The sequence below is a fragment of the Mustelus asterias genome, unplaced genomic scaffold (assembly GCF_964213995.1).
Source record: "Mustelus asterias unplaced genomic scaffold, sMusAst1.hap1.1 HAP1_SCAFFOLD_1918, whole genome shotgun sequence".
Taxonomy (NCBI): domain Eukaryota; kingdom Metazoa; phylum Chordata; class Chondrichthyes; order Carcharhiniformes; family Triakidae; genus Mustelus; species Mustelus asterias.
The window spans coordinates 1-21,349 of NW_027591863.1; the positions used below are offsets into that span (position 1 = coordinate 1).

The following is a 21,349-nucleotide window of genomic DNA, read 5'->3' on the forward strand; positions in this document are numbered from 1 at the left end:
TAGAGAGAGAGTGTGTGAAAATAGAGAGAGAGAGAGTGTGTGAAAATAGAGAGAGAGAGAGTGTGTGAAAATAGAGAGAGGAGAGAGTGTGTGAAAAATAGAGAGAGAGAGAGTGTGTGAAAATAGAGAGAGAGAGAGTGTGTGAAAATAGAGAGAGAGAGAGTGTGTGAAAATAGAGAGAGAGAGAGTGTGTGAAAATAGTGAGAGAGAGTGTGTGAAAATAGAGAGAGAGAGAGTGTGTGAAAATAGAGAGAGAGAGTGTGTGAAAATAGAGAGTGTGTGAAAATAGAGAGAGTGTGAAAATAGAGAGAGTGTGAAAATAGAGAGAGTGTGAAAATAGAGAGCGAGAGAGAGAGTGTGAAAATAGAGAGAGAGAGAGTGTGAAAATAGAGAGAGAGAGAGAGAGTGTGAAAATAGAGAGAGAGAGAGAGAGTGTGAAAATAGAGAGAGAGTGTGAAAATAGAGAGAGTGTGAAAATAGAGAGAGTGTGAAAAATAGAGAGAGAGTGTGAAAATAGAGAGAGAGTGTGAAAATAGAGAGAGAGAGAGAGAGAGTGTGAAAATAGAGAGAGAGTATGAAAATAGAGAGTGTGAGAGTGTGAAAATAGAGAGTGTGAGAGTGTGAAAATAGAGAGAGAGTGTGAAAATAGAGAGAGAGTGTGAAAATAGAGAGAGAGAGAGAGTGTGAAAATAGAGAGAGAGTATGAAAATAGAGAGAGTGTGAGAGTGTGAAAATAGAGAGAGAGAGAGTGTGAAAATAGAGAGCGAGTGTGAAAAATAGAGAGCGAGTGTGAAATAGAGAGAGAGTGTGAAAATAGAGAGAGTGTGTGAAAATAGAGAGAGAGAGAGTGTGTGAAAATAGAGAGAGAGAGAGTGTGTGAAAATAGAGAGAGAGAGAGTGTGTGAAAATAGAGAGAGAGAGAGTGTGTGAAAATAGAGAGAGAGAGAGTGTGTGAAAATAGAGAGAGAGAGAGTGTGTGAAAATAGAGAGAGAGAGAGTGTGTGAAAATAGAGAGAGAGAGTGTGTGAAAATAGAGAGAGAGAGAGTGTGTGAAAATAGAGAGAGAGAGAGTGTGTGAAAATAGAGAGAGAGAGAGTGTGTGAAAATAGAGAGAGAGAGAGTGTGTGAAAATAGAGAGAGAGAGAGTGTGTGAAAATAGAGAGAGAGAGAGTGTGTGAAAATAGAGAGAGAGAGAGTGTGTGAAAAATAGAGAGAGAGTGTGTGAAAATAGAGAGAGAGAGAGTGTGTGAAAATAGAGAGAGAGAGAGTGTGTGAAAATAGAGAGAGAGAGAGTGTGTGAAAATAGAGAGAGAGAGAGTGTGTGAAAATAGAGAGAGAGAGAGTGTGTGAAAATAGAGAGAGAGAGAGTGTGTGAAAATAGAGAGAGAGAGAGTGTGTGAAAATAGTGAGAGAGAGTGTGTGAAAATAGAGAGAGAGAGAGTGTGTGAAAATAGAGAGAGAGAGTGTGTGAAAATAGAGAGTGTGTGAAAATAGAGAGTGTGAAAATAGAGAGAGTGTGAAAATAGAGAGAGTGTGAAAATAGAGAGCGAGAGAGAGAGTGTGAAAATAGAGAGAGAGAGAGTGTGAAAATAGAGAGAGAGAGAGAGAGTGTGAAAATAGAGAGAGAGAGAGAGAGTGTGAAAATAGAGAGAGAGTGTGAAAATAGAGAGAGTGTGAAAATAGAGAGAGTGTGAAAATAGAGAGAGAGTGTGAAAATAGAGAGAGAGTGTGAAAATAGAGAGAGAGAGAGAGAGAGTGTGAAAATAGAGAGAGAGTATGAAAATAGAGAGTGTGAGAGTGTGAAAATAGAGAGTGTGAGAGTGTGAAAATAGAGAGAGAGTGTGAAAATAGAGAGAGAGTGTGAAAATAGAGAGAGAGAGAGAGTGTGAAAATAGAGAGAGAGTATGAAAATAGAGAGAGTGTGAGAGTGTGAAAATAGAGAGAGAGAGAGTGTGAAAATAGAGAGCGAGTGTGAAAATAGAGAGCGAGTGTGAAAATAGAGAGAGAGTGTGAAAATAGAGAGAGAGTGTGAAAATAGAGAGAGAGAGAGAGTGTGAAAATAGAAAGAGAGAGAGTGTGAAAAGAGAGAGAGAGAGAGAGAGAGTGTGAAAATAGAGAGAGAGAGAGAGAGAGTGTGTGTGAAAATAGAGAGAGAGAGAGAGAGTGTGAAAATAGAGAGAGAGAGTGAAAATAGAGAGAGAGTGTGAAAATAGAGAGAGAGAGAGAGTGTGAAAATAGAAAGAGAGAGAGTGTGAAAATAGAAAGAGAGAGAGTGTGAAAATAGAGAGAGAGAGAGAGAGTGTGAAAAATAGAGAGAGAGAGTGAAAAATAGAGAGAGAGTGTGAAAATAGAGAAGAGAGAGAGAGTGTGAAAATAGAAAGAGAGAGAGTGTGAAAATAGAGAGAGAGAGAGAGAGTGTGAAAATAGAGAGAGAGAGAGAGAGAGTGTGAAAATAGAGAGAGAGAGAGAGTGAAAATAGAGAGAGAGAGTGGAAAATAGAGAGAGAGAGAGTGAAAATAGAGAGAGAGTGTGAAAATAGAGAGAGAGTGTGAAAATAGAGAGAGAGAGAGAGTGTGAAAATAGAAAGAGAGAGAGTGTGAAAATAGAGAGAGAGAGAGAGAGTGTGAAAATAGAGAGAGAGAGAGAGAGAGAGTGTGAAAATAGAGAGAGAGAGAGTGTGAAAATAGAGAGAGAGAGTGAAAATAGAGAGAGAGTGTGAAAATGGAGAGAGAGAGAGTGTGAAAATGGAGAGAGTGTGAAAATGGAGAGAGAGAGAGTGTGAAAATGGAGAGAGAGAGAGCGTGAAAATGGAGAGAGAGAGAGTGAAAATGGAGAGAGAGAGTGTGTGAAAATGGAGAGAGAGAGAGTGTGAAAATAGAGAGAGTGTGAAAATGGAGAGAGAGAGAGTGTGAAAATGGAGAGAGAGAGAGTGTGAAAATGTGAGAGCGAGAGAGTGTGAAAATGGAGAGAGAGAGAGTGAAAATGGAGAGAGAGGGAGTGTGAAAATGGAGAGAGAGGGAGTGTGAAAATGGAGAGAGAGGGAGTGTGAAAATGGAGAGAGAGGGAGTGTGAAAATGGAGAGAGAGGGAGTGTGAAAATGGGGAGAGAGGGAGTGTGAAAATGGAGAGAGAGGGAGTGTGAAAATGGAGAGAGAGGGAGTGTGAAAATGGAGAGAGAGGGAGTGTGAAAATGGAGAGAGAGGGAGTGTGAAAATGGAGAGAGAGAGAGAGAGTGAAAATGGAGAGAGAGAGAGTGAAAATGGAGAGAGAGAGAGAGTGAAAATGGAGAGAGAGAGAGAGTGAAAATGGAGAGAGAGAGAGAGAGAGTGAAAATGGAGAGAGAGAGAGAGTGAAAATGGAGAGAGAGAGAGAGAGTGAAAATGGAGAGTGAGAGAGAGTGTGAAAATAGAGAGAGTGTGAAAAATAGAGAGTGTGTGAAAATAGAGAGAGAGAGAGCCGTGTGAAATAGAGAGAGAGACAGTGTGAAAATAGAGAGAGATAGAGAGATAGTGTGAAAATAGAGTGTGTGAAAATAGAGAGACAGAGTGTGAAAATAGAGAGAGGGGGGATAGAGAGAGGGGATAGAGAGAGACGGAGGGATAGGGGATACAGACAGAGTGTGAAAATAGAGAGAGAGAGAGGGATAGAAGGGATAGCGAGAGAAACAGACTGTGGAAATAGAGAGAGAGAGAGAGGGGGGGATAGAGAGAGGGGATAGAGAGAGACGGAGGGATAGGGGATACAGACAGAGTGTGAAAATAGAGAGAGAGAGAGGGATAGAAGGGATAGCGAGAGAAACAGACTGTGGAAATAGATAGAGAGAGAGAGGGGGGGGATAGAGAGAGAGAGGGGGGGATAGAGAGAGGGGGGGACAGAGAGAGAGAGAGGGGGGATAGAGAGAGAGAGAGGGGGGGATAGAGAGAGAAAATAGAGAGATAGAGTGTGTGAAAATAGAGAGAGAGAGAGGGGGATAGAAGGGATAGAGAGATAGACAGAGTGTGAAAAGAGGGAGAGAGGGGGAGAGACTGTGGAAATAGAGAGAGAGAGGGATAGGGGATAGAGAGAGAGAGACAGAGTGTGAAAATATATATATATAGAGAGAGAGAGACAGAGTGTGGAAATGGAGAGAGAGAGAGAGGGATGGGGGGTGAGAGAGTGTGAAAATAGACAGAGGGATAGGGGAGAGAGAGACGGTGTGAAAATAGAGAGCAAGAGGGACAGAGAGAGAGGGAGAGACAGTGAGGGGACAGAGAGAGAGAGTGTGAAAATAGAGAGATAGAGAGAGAGGGTGAAAATAGAGAGAGTGAGGGGGGAGAGAGAGAGAGACAGTGTGAAAATAGAGAGAGAGGGATAGGGGGGAGAGAGAGAGTGTGAATATATATAGAGAGAGGGATAGGGAGAGAGAGAGAGTGTGAATATCGAGAGAGCGAGAGAGAGATAGGGGAGAGAGGGATAGTGTGGAAATAGAGAGGGAGAGAGAGAGTGATAATAGAGAGATAGAGAGAGTGTGGAAATAGAGAGAGGGATGGGGGAGAGAGAGTGTGAAAATAGAGTGAAAGAGAGAGGGATAGGGGAGAGAGAGAGAGTGAATATATATATATAGAGAGAGAGAGGGATAGGGGAGAGATAGAGTGTGAATATAGAGAGAGCGAGAGAGAGATAGGGGAGAGAGGGATGGTGTGGAAATAGAGAGGGAGAGAGAGTGATAATAGATAGAGTGTGGAAATAGAGAGAGAGGGATAGAGAGAGGGGATAGAGAGAGAGAGGGATGGGGGAAGAGAGAGTGTGAAAATAGAGAGATAGAGAGAGGGATAGGGGAGATAGAGAGTGAGGGGGGGAAAAGAGAGAGACAGAGTGTGAAAATAGAGAGAGGGGATAGGGGGGAGAGAGAGAGTGTGAAAGTAGAGAGAGGGGGAGAGAGAAAGAGAGACAGAGACAGAGTGTGAAAGTAGAAAGAGAGTGATGGGGAGAGACAGAATGTGGAAATAGAGAGAGGAGGGAGAGGGGAGAGAGAGAGGGAGTGAGGGGAGAGAGACAGAGTGTGGAAATAGAGAGAAAAAATAGAGAGATAGGGGAGAGAGACGGAGTGAGGGGATAGAGAGACAGAGTGTGAAAGTAGAAAGAGAGTGATGGGGAGAGACAGAATGTGGAAATAGAGAGAGGGGGGAGAGAGAGACGGAGTGAGGGGATACAGAGACAGAGACAGGGAGGAGAGGGAGAGGAGTGGGTGGAGGATCCGTGCCTCCGCTGAACCGTTCCTCGTTGCGTGCGGTTGCAGGAACATGTTGATGCTGAAGTGATCCATTCATTGTGTTGACATAATTCACAATTACCTGATGCCCCTGTCAACCATTGCCCATTGCAATACTGAGGGAGCGCCGCACTGTCAGAGGGTCAGTGCTGAGGGAGTGCCGCACTGTCAGAGGGTCAGTGCTGAGGGAGTGCCGCACTGTCAGAGGGTCAGTACTGAGGGAGCGCCGCACTGTCAGAGGGTCAGTACTGAGGGAGTGCCGCACTGTCAGAGAGTCAGTGCTGAGGGAGTGCCGCACTGTCAGAGAGTCAGTGCTGAGGGAGCGCCGCACTGTCAGAGAGTCAGTGCTGAGGGAGTGCCGCACTGTCAGAGAGTCAGTGCTGAGGGAGTGCCGCACTGTCAGAGAGTCAGTGCTGAGGGAGCGCCGCACTGTCAGAGAGTCAGTGCTGAGGGAGTGCCGCACTGTCAGAGAGTCAGTGCTGAGGGAGCGCCGCACTGTCAGAGAGTCAGTGCTGAGGGAGTGCCGCACTGTCAGAGGGTCAGTGCTGAGGGAGTGCCGCACTGTCAGAGAGTCAGTGCTGAGGGAGTGCCGCACTGTCAGAGGGTCAGTACTGAGGGAGCGCCGCACTGTCAGAGAGTCAGTGCTGAGGGAGTGCCGCACTGTCAGAGAGTCAGTGCTGAGGGAGCGCCGCACTGTCAGAGAGTCAGTGCTGAGGGAGTGCCGCACTGTCAGAGAGTCAGTGCTGAGGGAGCGCCGCACTGTCAGAGAGTCAGTGCTGAGGGAGTGCCGCACTGTCAGAGGGTCAGTGCTGAGGGAGTGCCGCACTGTCAGAGAGTCAGTGCTGAGGGAGTGCCGCACTGTCAGAGGTTCAGTGCTGAGGGAGTGCCGCACTGTCAGAGAGTCAGTGCTGAGGAAGTGCCGCACTGTCAGAGGGTCAGTGCTGAGGGAGTGCCGCACTGTCAGAGAGTCAGTGCTGAGGGAGTGCCGCACTGTCAGAGGGTCAGTGCTGAGGGAGCGCCGCACTGTTAGAGAGTCAGTGCTGAGGGAGTGCCGCACTGTCAGAGGGTCAGCGCTGAGGGAGTGCCGCACTGTCAGAGAGTCAGTGCTGAGGGAGTGCCGCACTGTCAGAGGGTCAGTGCTGAGGGAGTGCCGCACTGTCAGAGGGTCAGTGCTGAGGGAGTGCCGCACTGTCAGAGGGTCAGTACTGAGGGAGTGCCGCACTGTCAGAGGGTCAGTGCTGAGGGAGTGCCGCACTGTCAGAGGGTCAGTGCTGAGGGAGTGCCGCACTGTCAGAGGGTCAGTACTGAGGGAGTGCCGCACTGTCAGAGGATCAGTGCTGAGGGAGTGCCGCACTGTCTGAGGATCAGTGCTGAGGGAGTGCCGCACTGTCAGAGGGTCAGTACTGAGGGAGCGCCGCACGGTCAGAGAGTCAGTGCTGAGGGAGTGCCGCACTGTCAGAGGGTCAGTACTGAGGGAGTGCCGCACTGTCAGAGGGTCAGTGCTGAGGGAGTGCCGCACTGTCAGAGGGTCAGTGCTGAGGGAGTGCCGCACTGTCAGAGGGTCAGTGCTGAGGGAGCTCCGCACTGTCAGAGGGTCAGTGCTGAGGGAGTGCCGCACTGTCAGAGGGTCAGTGCTGAGGGAGTGCCGCACTGTCAGAGGGTCAGTACTGAGGGAGTGCCGCACTGTCAGAGGGTCAGTGCTGAGGGAGTGCCGCACTGTCAGAGGGTCGGTACTGAGGGAGTTCCGCACTGTCAGAGGGTCAGTGCTGAGGGAGTGCCGCACTGTCAGAGGGTCAGTGCTGAGGGAGTGCCGCACTGTCAGAGGGTCCCTTAGTGTCCAAAGATGTGTGTAGGTTAGGTGGATTGGCCATGCTAAATTGCCCCTCAGTGTCCGAAGATGTGCGGGTTAGGGGGATTACCGTGGTAATTACGTTCGGTTCCGGGGATCGGGCCTGGTTAAGATGCTGTGTCTGAGAGTTGGTGCAGGCTGGATGGGCCGAATCGGCCCTCAGTGCGCTGTCGGGAGTTGTCTGATTCCCGCCGCTGTTAGAGATGTGGTGTGAAGGTGAGTTGTTGCTGGTTTCCCTGTGTTGTGTTTGGGAGAGCTGGCTGCCGTGTTTTATGTGACAACATTGATGGGAAGTGGGAGAAGATGCAGCGTGTCGGAGTGCTTTGTGACATACTCAGAACGGCCTGACTCAGGTGGCTGCTCTGTCCCTGTTATTCGTGGAGTAGTAATATTCCCGTTTCCCCCCCCCATCCCAATTCTGAGTCCAGGCACCCTGTAATAGCCCACACTGTTCTCTGAGTGGGTGTGCAATTCGGCCGTGGAGGGAGGTGACAGCGCTGCCCTGGCCCTGACTTGTCTGTCGCCCGCTTTGCTTTGCTGCCCTCTGTGTCTGGGGCCCCGTGCTGCCGGGCACATACGGTGAGCCCAGCAGTGGCCCTGCACTTGCGTATGTTGTTGCTGTGGGATGTGAGGATCTGCACAGTGAGTGTGCGCGCGCGAAGGTGATTGTGTGTCTTTACGCCGCTCCCCTGCTACTGCGATGTGTTGTTATTGTTTAACGAGAATCAGGCTCCCTCTACCCTGCCGAACACCAATATTAGGTCATGCTCGGAAACAGCTTCACTGTGAGCGGCTCTGCGCACCTTATCCACTGGCACAGAGGTGAGCGCAGGAGTCGAGTTTTGTTTGGTGAGTTGTGAGGGTGCGATTTCCGGGTGGATTCTTGTTTCTAATTCACCGTCACAGCTCCTGTCCTCAGTCGGGGGCTGTGCGTGGCCAGTGATCGCTGGTGAAGTGTCTCCTCTCCATCCCTTGCCCATCCACGTGGGGTTAAAGGAGGGTGGGTCAGAGGGCACGGAACCTCGTGGCGAAAACAAATTCTCTGTGGAAGGTGTTGTTTCATTCCGAGGGATCTTGTCAGTGGTTGTGTGTGTGTTCTGTCACAGAGCAGCCCTCGGGTTGTGGTTGCTGCAGTGATGTACACTCTGCTGGGTGTGATGCCCAGTCAGTATAAAGACTGTGTTGGTGAGGGTGGCACAGGTAACTCTCCACAAGCTACCAGCTCCGTTACTGAGCTCCGGCAGTTAGTTACCTCCCGGTGGAACAAGGCGGGCACGAGTAATTTTGTAAATTAAACTGTGAAATAGCGATGCAGCATTTGGGGCAGAGAGGGGAATCTGCGGATGGGGCAGAGAGGGGGGAATCTGCGGATGGGGCAGAGAGGGGGGAATCTGTGGATGGGGCAGAGAGGGGAATCTGCGGACGGGGTGGAGAGGGGGGAATCTGTGACTGGGGCGGAGAGGGGGGAATCTGTGACTGGGGCAGAGAGGGGAATCTGCGACTGGGGCGAAGAGGGGGGAATCTGTGGATGGGGCAGAGAGGGGGGAATCTGCGGATGGGGCAGAGAGGGGAATCTGCGGATGGGGCAGAGAGGGGGGAATCTGCGGACGGGGTGGAGAGGGGGGAATCTGTGACTGGGGCGGAGAGGGGGGAATCTGTGACTGGGGCGGAGAGGGGGGAATCTGCGGATGGGGCAGAGAGGGGGGAATCTGTGACTGGGGCGAAGAGGGGGGAATCTGTGACTGGGGCGAAGAGGGGGGAATCTGTGACTAGGGCAGAGAGGGGAATCTGTGACTGGGGCGGAGAGGGGAATCTGTGACTGGGGCAGAGAGGGGAATCTGTGACTGGGGCGGAGAGGGGAATCTGTGACTGGGGCAGAGAGGGGAATCTGTGACTGGGGCAGAGAGGGGAATCTGCGACTGGGGCAGAGAGGGGAACCTGTGACTGGGGCAGAGAGGGGAACCTGTGACTGGGGCGGAGAGGGGGGAATCTGCGGACGGGGTGGAGAGGGGGGAATCTGTGGATGGGGGAATCTGTGGATGGGGGAATCTGTGGATGGGGGAATCTGCGGACGGCGTGGAGGGGGGGGAATCTGTGGAGGGGGGAACCTGCGGACGGGGTGGATATGTCCACACGTTCAGCACCATCGAGTGATAATGGCTGTGGTTGCGGTGCAGCTCTGTAACTGAACGTGTCACACGGACCGAGATCACTGGCAACAAGGGGCAATAAGTTGAAAAGATTGTCACACAGTCCCAGCTCATTCAGTACTGGCCTGCAGGGAACTGACCGCGAGCCTCTCCGACCCACAGAGCAAATCCAACACCTGCACTGCAGCCCGGCCAAACCGAAGGGGACTGGATTCTCAATGTATACAAATCCCCGAGAGAGTGGGCTGTATATATCAACCTGAACCCCTCCCGCAGCTCCCCCAGAGTGGGCAATAAATATCACCCGAAACCCCACCCAGACCCCCCCCCCCCCACAGAGTGGGTAATAAATATCTGTCATTCTATAACACTGGGGTACAGTACTGGTGGGGACGGGTCTGTCACTGTAACACTGGGGTACAGTACTGGTGGGGATGGGTCTGTCACTGTATAACACTGGGGTACAGTACTGGTGGGGACGGGTCTGTCACTGTATAACACTGGGGTACAGTACTGGTGGGGACGGTTCTGTCACTGTATAACACTGGGGTACAGTACTGGTGGGGACGGGTCTGTCACTGTATAACACTGGGGTACAGTACTGGTGGGGACGGTTCTGTCACTGTATAACACTGGGGTACAGTACTGGTGGGGATGGGTCTGTCACTGTATAACACTGGGGTACAGTACTGGTGGGGACGGGTCTGTCACTGTATAACACTGGGGTACAGTACTGGTGGGGACAGGTCTGTCACTGTATAACACTGGGGTACAGTACTGGTGGGGACAGGTCTGTCACTGTATAACACTGGGGTACAGTACTGGTGGGGACGGGTCTGTCACTGTATAACACTGGGTTACAGTACTGGTGGGGATGGGTCTGTCACTGTATAACACTGGGGTACAGTACTGGTGTGGATGGGTCTGTCACTGTATAACACTGGGGTACAGTACTGGTGTGGATGGGTCTGTCACTGTATAACACTGGGGTACAGTACTGGTGGGGATGGGTCTGTCACTGTATAACACTGGGGTACAGTACTGGTGGGGACGGGTCTGTCACTGTGTAACACTGTGGTACAGTACTGGTGGGGACGGGTCTGTCACTGCATAACACTGGGGTACAGTATTGGTGGGGACGGGTCTGTCACTGTATAACACTGGGGTACAGTACTGGTGGGGACGGTTCTGTCACTGTATAACACTGGGGTACAGTACTGGTGGGGATGGGTCTGTCACTGTATAACACTGGGGTACAGTACTGGTGTGGATGGGTCTGTCACTGTATAACACTGGGGTACAGTACTGGTGGGGACGGGTCTGTCACTGTGTAACACTGTGGTACAGTACTGGTGGGGACGGGTCTGTCACTGTATAACACTGGGGTACAGTACTGGTGGGGACGGGTCTGTCACTGTATAACACTGGGGTACAGTACTGGTGGGGATGGGTCTGTCACAGTATAACACTGTGGTACAGTACTGGTGGGGACGGGTCTGTCGCTGTATAACACTGGGGTACAGTACTGGTGGGGACGGTTCTGTCACTGTATAACACTGGGGTACAGTACTGGTGGGGATGGGTCTGTCACTGTATAACACTGGGGTACAGTACTGGTGTGGATGGGTCTGTCACTGTATAACACTGGGGTACAGTACTGGTGGGGACAGGTCTGTCACTGTATAACACTGGGGTACAGTACTGGTGGGGATGGGTCTGTCACTGTATAACACTGGGGTACAGTACTGGTGGGGACGGGTCTGTCACTGTGTAACACTGTGGTACAGTACTGGTGGGGACGTGTCTGTCACTGCATAACACTGGGGTACAGTATTGGTGGGGACGGGTCTGTCACTGTATAACACTGGGGTACAGTACTGGTGGGGACGGTTCTGTCACTGTATAACACTGGGGTACAGTACTGGTGGGGATGGGTCTGTCACTGTATAACACTGGGGTACAGTACTGGTGTGGATGGGTCTGTCACTGTATAACACTGGGGTACAGTACTGGTGGGGACGGGTCTGTCACTGTGTAACACTGTGGTACAGTACTGGTGGGGACGGGTCTGTCACTGTATAACACTGGGGTACAGTACTGGTGGGGACGGGTCTGTCACTGTATAACACTGGGGTACAGTACTGGTGGGGATGGGTCTGTCACAGTATAACACTGTGGTACAGTACTGGTGGGGACGGGTCTGTCGCTGTATAACACTGGGGTACAGTACTGGTGGGGACGGTTCTGTCACTGTATAACACTGGGGTACAGTACTGGTGGGGATGGGTCTGTCACTGTATAACACTGGGGTACAGTACTGGTGTGGATGGGTCTGTCACTGTATAACACTGGGGTACAGTACTGGTGGGGACGGGTCTGTCACTGTATAACACTGGGGTACAGTACTGGTGGGGACGGTTCTGTCACTGTATAACACTGGGGTACAGTACTGGTGGGGATGGGTCTGTCACTGTATAACACTGGGGTACAGTACTGGTGGGGACGGGTCTGTCACTGTATAACACTGGGGTACAGTACTGGTGGGGACGGTTCTGTCACTATAACACTGGGGTACAGTACTGGTGGGGATGGGTCTGTCACTGTATAACACTGGGGTACAGTACTGGTGTGGATGGGTCTGTCACTGTATAACACTGGGGTACAGTACTGGTGGGGACGGGTCTGTCACTGTGTAACACTGTGGTACAGTACTGGTGGGGACGGGTCTGTCACTGTATAACACTGGGGTACAGTACTGGTGGGGACGGGTCTGTCACTGTATAACACTGGGGCACAGTACTGGTGGGGATGGGTCTGTCACAGTATAACACTGGGGTACAGTACTGGTGGGCACGGGTCTGTTGCTGTATAACACTGGGGTACAGTACTGGTGGGGACGGGTCTGTCACTGTATAACACTGGGGTACAGTACTGGTGGGGACAGGTCTATCACTGTATAACACTGGGATACAGTACTGGTGGGGACGGGTCTGTCACTGTATAACACTGGGGTACAGTACTGGTGGGGACGGGTCTGTCACTGTATAACACTGGGGTACAGGACTGGTGGGGACGGGTCTATCACTGTATAACACTGGGGTACAGTACTGGTGGGGACGGGTCTGTCACTGTATAACACTGGGGTACAGTACTGGTGGGGACGGGTCTGTCACTGTATAACACTGGGGTACAGTACTGGTGGGGACGGGTCTGTCACTGTGTAACACTGTGGTACAGTACTGGTGTGGATGGGTCTGTCACTGTATAACACTGGGGTACAGTACTGGTGGGGACGGGTCTGTCACTGTGTAACACTGTGGTACAGTACTGGTGGGGACGGGTCTGTCACTGCATAACACTGGGGTACAGTATTGGTGGGGACGGGTCTGTCACTGTATAACACTGGGGTACAGTACTGGTGGGGACGGTTCTGTCGCTGTATAACACTGGGATACAGTACTGGTGGGGACGGGTCTGTCACTGTGTAACACTGGGATACAGTACTGGTGGGGACGGGACTGTCACTGTATAACACGGGTACAGTACTGGTGGGGAAGGGTCTGTCACTGTATAACACTGGGGTACAGTACTGGTGGGGACGGGTCTGTCGCTGTATAACACTGGGGTACAGTACTGGTGGGGACGGGTCTGTCACTATAACACTGGGGTACAGTACTGGTGGGGACGGGTCTGTCACTGCATAACACTGGGGTACAGTATTGGTGGGGACCGGTCTGTCACTGTATAACACTGGGGTACAGTACTGGTGGGGACGGTTCTGTCGCTGTATAACACTGGGATACAGTACTGGTGGGGACGGGTCTGTCACTGTGTAACACTGGGATACAGTACTGGTGGGGACGGGACTGTCACTGTATAACACGGGTACAGTACTGGTGGGGAAGGGTCTGTCACTGTATAACACTGGGGTACAGTACTGGTGGGGACAGGTCTGTCGCTGTATAACATTGGGGTACAGTACTGGTGGGGACGGGTCTGTCACTATAACACTGGGGTACAGTACTGGTGGGGACGGGTCTGTCACTGTATAACACTGGGGTACAGTACTGGTGGGGACGGGTCTGTCACTGTATAACACTGGGGTACAGTACTGGTGGGGATGGGTCTGTCACTGTATAACACTGGGGTACAGTACTGGTGGGACGGGTCTGTCGCTGTATAACACTGGGGTACAGTACTGGTGGGGACGGGTCTGTCGCTGTGTAACACTGGGGTACAGTACTGGTGGGGACGGGTCTGTCACTGTGTAACACTGGGGTACAGTACTGGTGGGGACGGGTCTGTCGCTGTATAACACTGGGGTACAGTACTGGTGGGGATGGGTCTGTCACTGTATAACACTGGGGTACAGTACTGGTGGGGACGGGTCTGTCGCTGTGTAACACTGGGGTACAGTACTGGTGGGGACGGGTCTGTCACTGTATATCACTGGGGTACAGTACTGGTGGGGATGGGTCTGTCACTGTATAACACTGGGGTACAGTACTGGTGGGGACGGGTCTGTCGCTGTATAACACTGGGGTACAGTACTGGTGGGGACGGGTCTGTCGCTGTGTAACACTGGGGTACAGTACTGGTGGGGACGGGTCTGTCACTGTATAACACTGGGGTACAGTACTGGTGGGGATGGGTCTGTCACTGTATAACACTGGGGTACAGTACTGGTGGGGACGGGTCTGTCGCTGTGTGACACTGGGGTACAGTACTGGTGGGGACGGGTCTGTCGCTGTGTGACACTGGGGTACAGTACTGGTGGGGATGGGTCTGTCACTGTATAACACTGGGGTACAGTACTGGTGGGGACGGGTCTGTCGCTGTGTGACACTGGGGTACAGTACTGGTGGGGACGGGTCTGTCGCTGTGTGACACTGGGGTACAGTACTGGTGGGGACGGGTCTGTCACTGTATAACACTGGGGTACAGTGCTGGTGGGGACGAAGTCTGTCGCTGTATAACACTGGGGTACAGTACTGGTGGGGACGGGTCTGTCACTGTATAACACTGGGGTACAGTACTGGTGGGGACGGGTCTGTCACTATAACACTGGTGTACAGTACTGGTGGGGACGGGTCTGTCACTGTATAACACTGGGGTACAGTACTGGTGGGGACGGGTCCTCAGCTCTTGTCTCTCGGTGTCTGATGACTGGGTGTGGGTGTCGCTGGCTGGGTCACCATTTATTCTCCATGGTTATTTGCTCGATGGTTTTGCTGGGGTGTTGTGGGCTGCTTTCCTGAATCGCTGCAGTCCAGATCGCTATGAACCTGCGTATTGTCTTGAAGTTTGCATTCACACCCGCAGGGAGATGAATGATTGGAAATGTGTTACTGGCGGGGCGTTGGTGATCGAAGGGAGATTAAATGATGGAATAATGTTTGCTGTGTTTGGTGTTTGCGTGTCTCTGATGACTCATGTGAGAGCAGCTGGATCTGCCCATTGTCTCAGCATTTGGATATCCAGGCTGACATTTGCATGGATAATGATGTTGTTTCTGGGTGTGCGCTGTTCCACTCTCTCTCTCTCTCTCTCTCTCTCTCGATGTGTGGCGATTACCCCCTGAGCCTCTCATTCAGCACAGTACTCATATTGCAGTGCAGAACCGGGGGAGTGCCGCACTGTCAGAGGGTCAGTACTGAGGGAGTGCCGCACTGTCAGAGGGTCAGTGCTGAGGGAGTGCCGCACTGTCAGAGGGTCAGTACTGAGGGAGTGCCGCACTGTCAGAGGGTCAGTGCTGAGGCAGTGTCGTACTGTCAGAGGGTCAGTGCTGAGGGAGCCCCGCACTGTCAGAGGGTCAGTGCTGAGGGAGCCCTGCACTGCCAGAGGGTCAGTGCTGAGGGAGTGCCGCACTGTCAGAGGGTCAGTACTGAGGGAGTGCCGCACTGTCAGAGAGTCAGTGCTGAGGGAGTGCCGCACTGTCAGAGGGTCAGTGCTGAGGGAGTGCCGCACTGTCAGAGGGTCAGTGCTGAGGGAGTGCTGCACTGTCAGAGGGTCAGTGCTGAGGCAGTGTCATACTGTCAGAGGGTCAGTGCTGAGGGAGCCCCGCACTGTCAGAGGGTCAGTGCTGAGGGAGTGCCGCACTGTCAGAGGGTCAGTACTGAGGGAGTGCCGCACTGTCAGAGAGTCAGTGCTGAGGGAGTGCCGCACTGTCAGAGGGTCAGTGCTGAGGGAGTGCTGCACTGTCAGAGGGTCAGTGCTGAGGGAGTGCCGCACTGTCAGAGGGTCAGTGCTGAGGGAGCGCCGCACTGTCAGAGAGTCAGTGCTGAGGGAGTGCTGCACTGTCAGAGGGTCAGTGCTGAGGGAGTGCCGCACTGTCAGAGGGTCAGTGCTGAGGGAGTGCCGCACTGTCAGAGGGTCAGTGCTGAGGGAGTGCCGCGCTGTCAGAGGGTCAGTACTGAGGGAGTGCCGCACTGTCAGAGGGTCAGTGCTGAGGGAGTGCCGCACTGTCAGAGGGTCAGTACTGAGGGAGTGCCGCACTGTCAGAGGGTCAGTGCTGAGGGAGTGCCGCGCTGTTGAAGGGTGTAACTACTTTCTGAAGGAAATTCCGTCGTCTCCACACTCCAGCACCTGTTCAGGCAGAGAGCGGGGTGGGAATGAGGAGGGGGTGGGTGAATGGGGAGGCGGTTTGGATGAGAGGGAGGGGGGTGTGGATGGAGGGAGGGGGGTGTGGATGGGGAGAGGGGGTGTGGATGGGGAGAGGGGTTTTGATGGGGAGAGGGAGGAGGATTTGGATGGGGAGGGGGGGGTGAATGTGGAGAGGGGGTTTGGATGAGGAGAGGGGGGGTGAATGAGGAGAGGGGGTGTGGGTACGGATAGCGGGATACCCTGCCCCCTCCCTAGGTTGCTGTGGGAACCACGCCTGACCATGTTGAACTCCTGAGCAGCCCTTCAGGCTTTTTATAAAACTGGTGGGCCTGGTGTTTGTGTGGTCACCATAGCGACCGGTGCTCTGTGAAAGGGATCTGTGTCTCCCAGCTTGAATAGCACTCCAGGCTGGGAATCTGATACGCTGAGAGAGAGGATCCCGGCCTGGCTCTGCACAGAGCTGGTGCAGAGAGCAGGAGGGCTGGACTGTGAATCATAGCACATGGGTATCCGTATAGCCTGAGGCACAGGGCCCCGAGAGACACAGGGCCCCGAGAGACACAGGGCCCCGAGAGACACAGGGCCCCGAGAGACACAGGGCCCCGAGAGACACAGGGCCCCGAGAGACACAGGGCCCCGAGAGACACAGGGCCCCGAGAGACACAGGGCCCCGAGAGACACAGGGCCCCGAGAGACACAGGGCCCCGAGAGACACAGGGCCCCGAGAGACACAGGGCCCCGAGAGACACAGGGCCCCGAGAGACACAGGGCCCCGAGAGACACAGGGCCCCGAGAGACACAGGGCCCCGAGAGACACAGGGCCCCGAGAGACACAGGGCCCCGAGAGACACAGGGCCCCGAGAGACACAGGGCCCCGAGAGACACAGGGCCCCGAGAGACACAGGGCCCCGAGAGACACAGGGCCCCGAGAGACACAGGGCCCCGAGAGACACAGGGCCCCGAGAGACACAGGGCCCCGAGAGACACAGGGCCCCGAGAGACACAGGGCCCCGAGAGACACAGGGCCCCGAGAGACACAGGGCCCCGAGAGACACAGGGCCCCGAGAGACACAGGGCCCCGAGAGACACAGGGCCCCGAGAGACACAGGGCCCCGAGAGACACAGGGCCCCGAGAGACACAGGGCCCCGAGAGACACAGGGCCCCGAGAGACACAGGGCCCCGAGAGACACAGGGCCCCGAGAGACACAGGGCCCCGAGAGACACAGGGCCCCGAGAGACACAGGGCCCCGAGAGAGAGACAAGGGCCCCGAGAGAGAGACAAGGGCCCCGAGAGAGAGACAAGGGCCCCGAGAGAGAGACAAGGGCCCCGAGAGAGAGACAAGGGCCCCGAGAGAGAGACAAGGGCCCCGAGAGAGAGACAAGGGCCCCGAGAGAGAGACAAGGGCCCCGAGAGAGAGACAAGGGCCCCGAGAGAGAGACAAGGGCCCCGAGAGAGAGACAAGGGCCCCGAGAGAGAGACAAGGGCCCCGAGAGAGAGACAAGGGCCCCGAGAGAGAGACAGGGCCCCGAGAGAGAGCCAGGGCCCCGAGACGCATGCACTGCCACATCCCGGTCCCCCGTTCCCTCTCTCTCTCCCCCGTTCCTGTTCCCTCTCTCTTCCCCCGTTCCCTCTCTCTCTCTCCCCGTTCCCTCTCTCTCTCTCCCCCCGTTCCCTCTCTCTCTCTCCCCCCGTTCCCTCTCTCTCTCTCCCCCCCGTTCCCTCTCTCTCTCTCCCCCCCGTTCCCTCTCTCTCTCTCCCCCCCGTTCCCTCTCTCTCTCTCCCCCCCGTTCCCTCTCTCTCTCTCCCCCCCCGTTCCCTCTCTCTCTCTCCCCCCCCGTTCCCTCTCTCTCTCTCCCCCCCCGTTCCCTCTCTCTCTCTCCCCCCGTTCCCTCTCTCTCTCTCCCCCCCGTTCCCTCTCTCTCTCTCCCCCCCGTTCCCTCTCTCTCTCTCCCCCCGTTCCCTCTCTCTCTCTCCCCCCGTTCCCTCTCTCTCTCTCCCCCCCGTTCCCTCTCTCTCTCCCCCCCCGTTCCCTCTCTCTCTCTCCCCCCCGTTCCCTCTCTCTCTCCCCCCCGTTCCCTCTCTCTCTCTCCCCCCCCGTTCCCTCTCTCTCTCTCCCCCCCGTTCCCTCTCTCTCTCTCCCCCCCGTTCCCTCTCTCTCTCTCCCCCCCGTTCCTCTCTCTCTCTCCCCCCCCGTTCCCTCTCTCTCTCTCCCCCCCGTTCCCTCTCTCTCTCTCTCCCCCCCGTTCCCTCTCTCTCTCTCCCCCCCCGTTCCCTCTCTCTCTCTCTCCCCCGTTCCCTCTCTCTCTCTCCCCCCCCGTTCCCTCTCTCTCTCTCCCCCCGTTCCCTCTCTCTCTCTCCCCCCCGTTCCCTCTCTCTCTCTCCCCCCCGTTCCCTCTCTCTCTCTCCCCCCGTTCCCTCTCTCTCTCTTCCCCCCGTTCCCTCTCTCTCTCCCCCCGTTCCCTCTCTCTCTCTCCCCCCCGTTCCCTCTCTCTCTCCCCCCCCGTTCCCTCTCTCTCTCTCCCCCCCGTTCCCTCTCTCTCCCCCCGTTCCCCTCTCTCTCTCTCCCCCCCCGTTCCCTCTCTCTCTCTCCCCCCCGTTCCCTCTCTCTCTCTCTCCCCCCCGTTCCCTCTCTCTCTCTCTCCCCCCGTTCCCTCTCTCTCTCTCCCCCCCGTTCCCTCTCTCTCTCTCCCCCCCGTTCCCTCTCTCTCTCTCCCCCCCGTTCCCTCTCTCTCTCTCCCCCCCGTTCCCTCTCTCTCTCTCCCCCCCGTTCCCTCTCTCTCTCTCCCCCCCGTTCCCTCTCTCTCTCTCCCCCCCGTTCCCTCTCTCTCTCTCCCCCCCGTTCCCTCTCTCTCTCTCCCCCCCGTTCCCTCTCTCTCTCTCCCCCCCGTTCCCTCTCTCTCTCTCCCCCCCGTTTCCCTCTCTTTCTCTCCCCCCGTTCCCTCTCTCTCTCTCCCCCCCGTTCCCTCTCTCTCTCTCCCCCCCGTTCCCTCTCTCTCTCCCCCCGTTCCCTCTCTCTCTCTCCCCCCCGTTCCCTCTCTCTCTCTCCCCCCCGTTCCCTCTCTCTCTCTCCCCCCCGTTCCCTCTCTCTCTCTCCCCCCCGTTCCCTCTCTCTCTCTCCCCCCCGTTCCCTCTCTCTCTCTCCCCCCCCGTTCCCTCTCTCTCTCTCCCCCCCGTTCCCTCTCTCTCTCTCCCCCCCGTTCCCTCTCTCTCTCTCCCCCCCGTTCCCTCTCTCTCTCTCCCCCCCGTTCCCTCTCTCTCTCTCCCCCCCGTTCCCTCTCTCTCTCTCCCCCCCGTTCCCTCTCTCTCTCTCCCCCCCGTTCCCTCTCTCTCTCTCCCCCCCGTTCCCTCTCTCTCTCTCCCCCCCGTTCCCTCTCTCTCTCTCCCCCCTTTCCCTCTCTCTCTCTCCCCCCCGTTCCCTCTCTCTCTCTCCCCCCCGTTCCCTCTCTCTCTCTCCCCCCCGTTCCCTCTCTCTCTCTCTCCCCCCCGTTCCCTCTCTCTCTCCCCCCCGTTCCCTCTCTCTCTCCCCCCCCCGTTCCCTCTCTCCTTCCCCCCCCGTTCCCTCTCTCTCTCTCCCCCCCGTTCCCTCTCTCTCTCTCCCCCCCGTTCCCTCTCTCTCTCTCCCCCCGTTTCCCTCTCTCTCTCTCCCCCCCGTTCCCTCTCTCTCTCTCCCCCCACGTTCCCTCTCTCTCTCTCCCCCCCGTTCCCTCTCTCTCTCTCCCCCCCGTTCCCTCTCTCTCTCTCCCCCCCGTTCCCTCTCTCTCTCTCCCCCGTTCCCTCTCTCTCTCTTCCCCCCGTTCCCTCTCTCTCTCTCCCCCCCGTTCCCTCTCTCTCTCTCCCCCCCGTTCCCTCTCTCTCTCTCCCCCCCGTTCCCTCTCTCTCTCTCCCCCCCGTTCCCTCTCTCTTCCCCCCCGTTCCCTCTCTCTCTCTCTCCCCCCATTCCCGACATTGGGTAAAATCAGATGGCGGTATGTTCACCTTTCCCAGAATAAACCACCCCAGCGTTCGTCACTATAGCAACAGGCCGAGCGCTGGCCTGATTCCCAGTCTGAAGCTGGATAAATGTACATTGTGGTTAAGAAGGCGTATGGTGTGCTGGCCTTTATCAATCGAGGGATTGAGTTTAGGAGTCCGGGGATAATGATGCAGCTTTATAAGACCCTCGTCAGACCCCACTTGGAGTAGAACATAGAACATAGAACAGTACAGCACAGAACAGGCCCTTCGGCCCACGATGTTGTGCCGAGCTTTATCTGAAACCAAGATCAAGCTATCCCACTCCCTATCATCCTGGTGTGCTCCATGTGCCTATCCAATAACCGCTTAAATGTTTCTAAAGTGTCTGACTCCACTGTCACTGCAGGCAGTCCATTCCACACCCCAACCACTCTCTGCGTAAAGAACCTACCTCTGATATCCTTCCTATATCTCCCACCATGAACCCTATAGTTATGCCGCCTTGTAATAGCTCCATCCACCCGAGTACTGTGCTCAGTTCTGGTCGCCTCACTACAGGAGGGATGTGGAAAAGATTGAAAGGGTGCAGAGGAGATTTACAAGGATGTTGCCTGGATTGAGTGGCATGCCTTATGAGGATAGGCTGAGGGAGCTCGGTCTTTTCTCCTTGGAGAGACGTAGGATGAGAGGAGACCTAATAGAGGTATATAAGATGTTGAGAGGCATAGATCGGGTGGACTCTCAGAGGCTTTTTCCCAGGGTGGAAATGGCTGCTACGAGAGGACACAGGTTTAAGGTGCTGGGGGGTAGGTACAGGGGAAATGTTTGGGGGAAGTTTTTCACACAGAGGGTGGTGGGCGAGTGGAATCGGCTGCCGTCAGTGGTGGTGGAGGCAAACTCAATAGGGTCTTTTAAGAGACTCCTGGATGAGTACATGGGACTTAATAGGATGGAGGGTTATAGGTAGGTCTAGAAGGTAGGGATATGTTCGGCACAACTTGTGGGGCCGAAGGGCCTGTTTTGTGCTGTAGTTTTTCTATGTTTCTACACAGGGAACGGGAATGAGGGGCTGTTGGTGCGAGCGAACCGAGGATGTGGGAGGGAGACCGGGCCGGGACTCCTGGCTGTTACAGGGATGTCAATGTGTTTCCCCCAGTAACGGCTCAGAGAGGCTGACAGCACGGAGACAGGCCCCTTTGTCCACTCGGCAGGCACTCCTCGCAATGTTCCTCAGCGGTGTTTGGGCGCCAGACTGTTTCCCCTGAGGCAGCCGTTCGACAAGGCGAGGAAGGATTGCAGCGTTAAGGTGCCTGCACCCAGTCTGGATGATGCAGGCTGTCAGGCCTTCTCCTGCTCCTGTCTTTCTCACACAAGTTGGTGGTAGGTTTTTAATTTATTCTCTCCAGGTATACGGGCGTCACTGGGCTGGGCCAGCATTTACTGCCCATCCCGCGCTGCCCTTGGAGGGCGGTTGAGAGTCAACCCCATTGGCTGTGGCTCTGGAGTCACATGTAGGCCAGACCGGGTAAGGACGGCAGATT

At 54.7% G+C, this 21,349-nt stretch overlaps 1 protein-coding gene across 1 annotated transcript in view; it reads left to right on the forward strand.

Annotated features, from left to right (window-relative positions):
* Positions 1-7,688: 7,688 nt before the first annotated feature.
* Positions 7,689-21,349, forward strand: part of LOC144489007 (calmodulin-binding transcription activator 1-like) — a gene marked incomplete at both ends in the record, with an annotated part of 42,211 nt that continues 28,550 nt past the window's right edge. The window contains one exon of the mRNA XM_078206956.1: positions 7,689-7,761. Coding sequence (XP_078063082.1) covers positions 7,689-7,761 — 73 coding nt within the window. The remainder of the gene's footprint in view (positions 7,762-21,349) is intronic.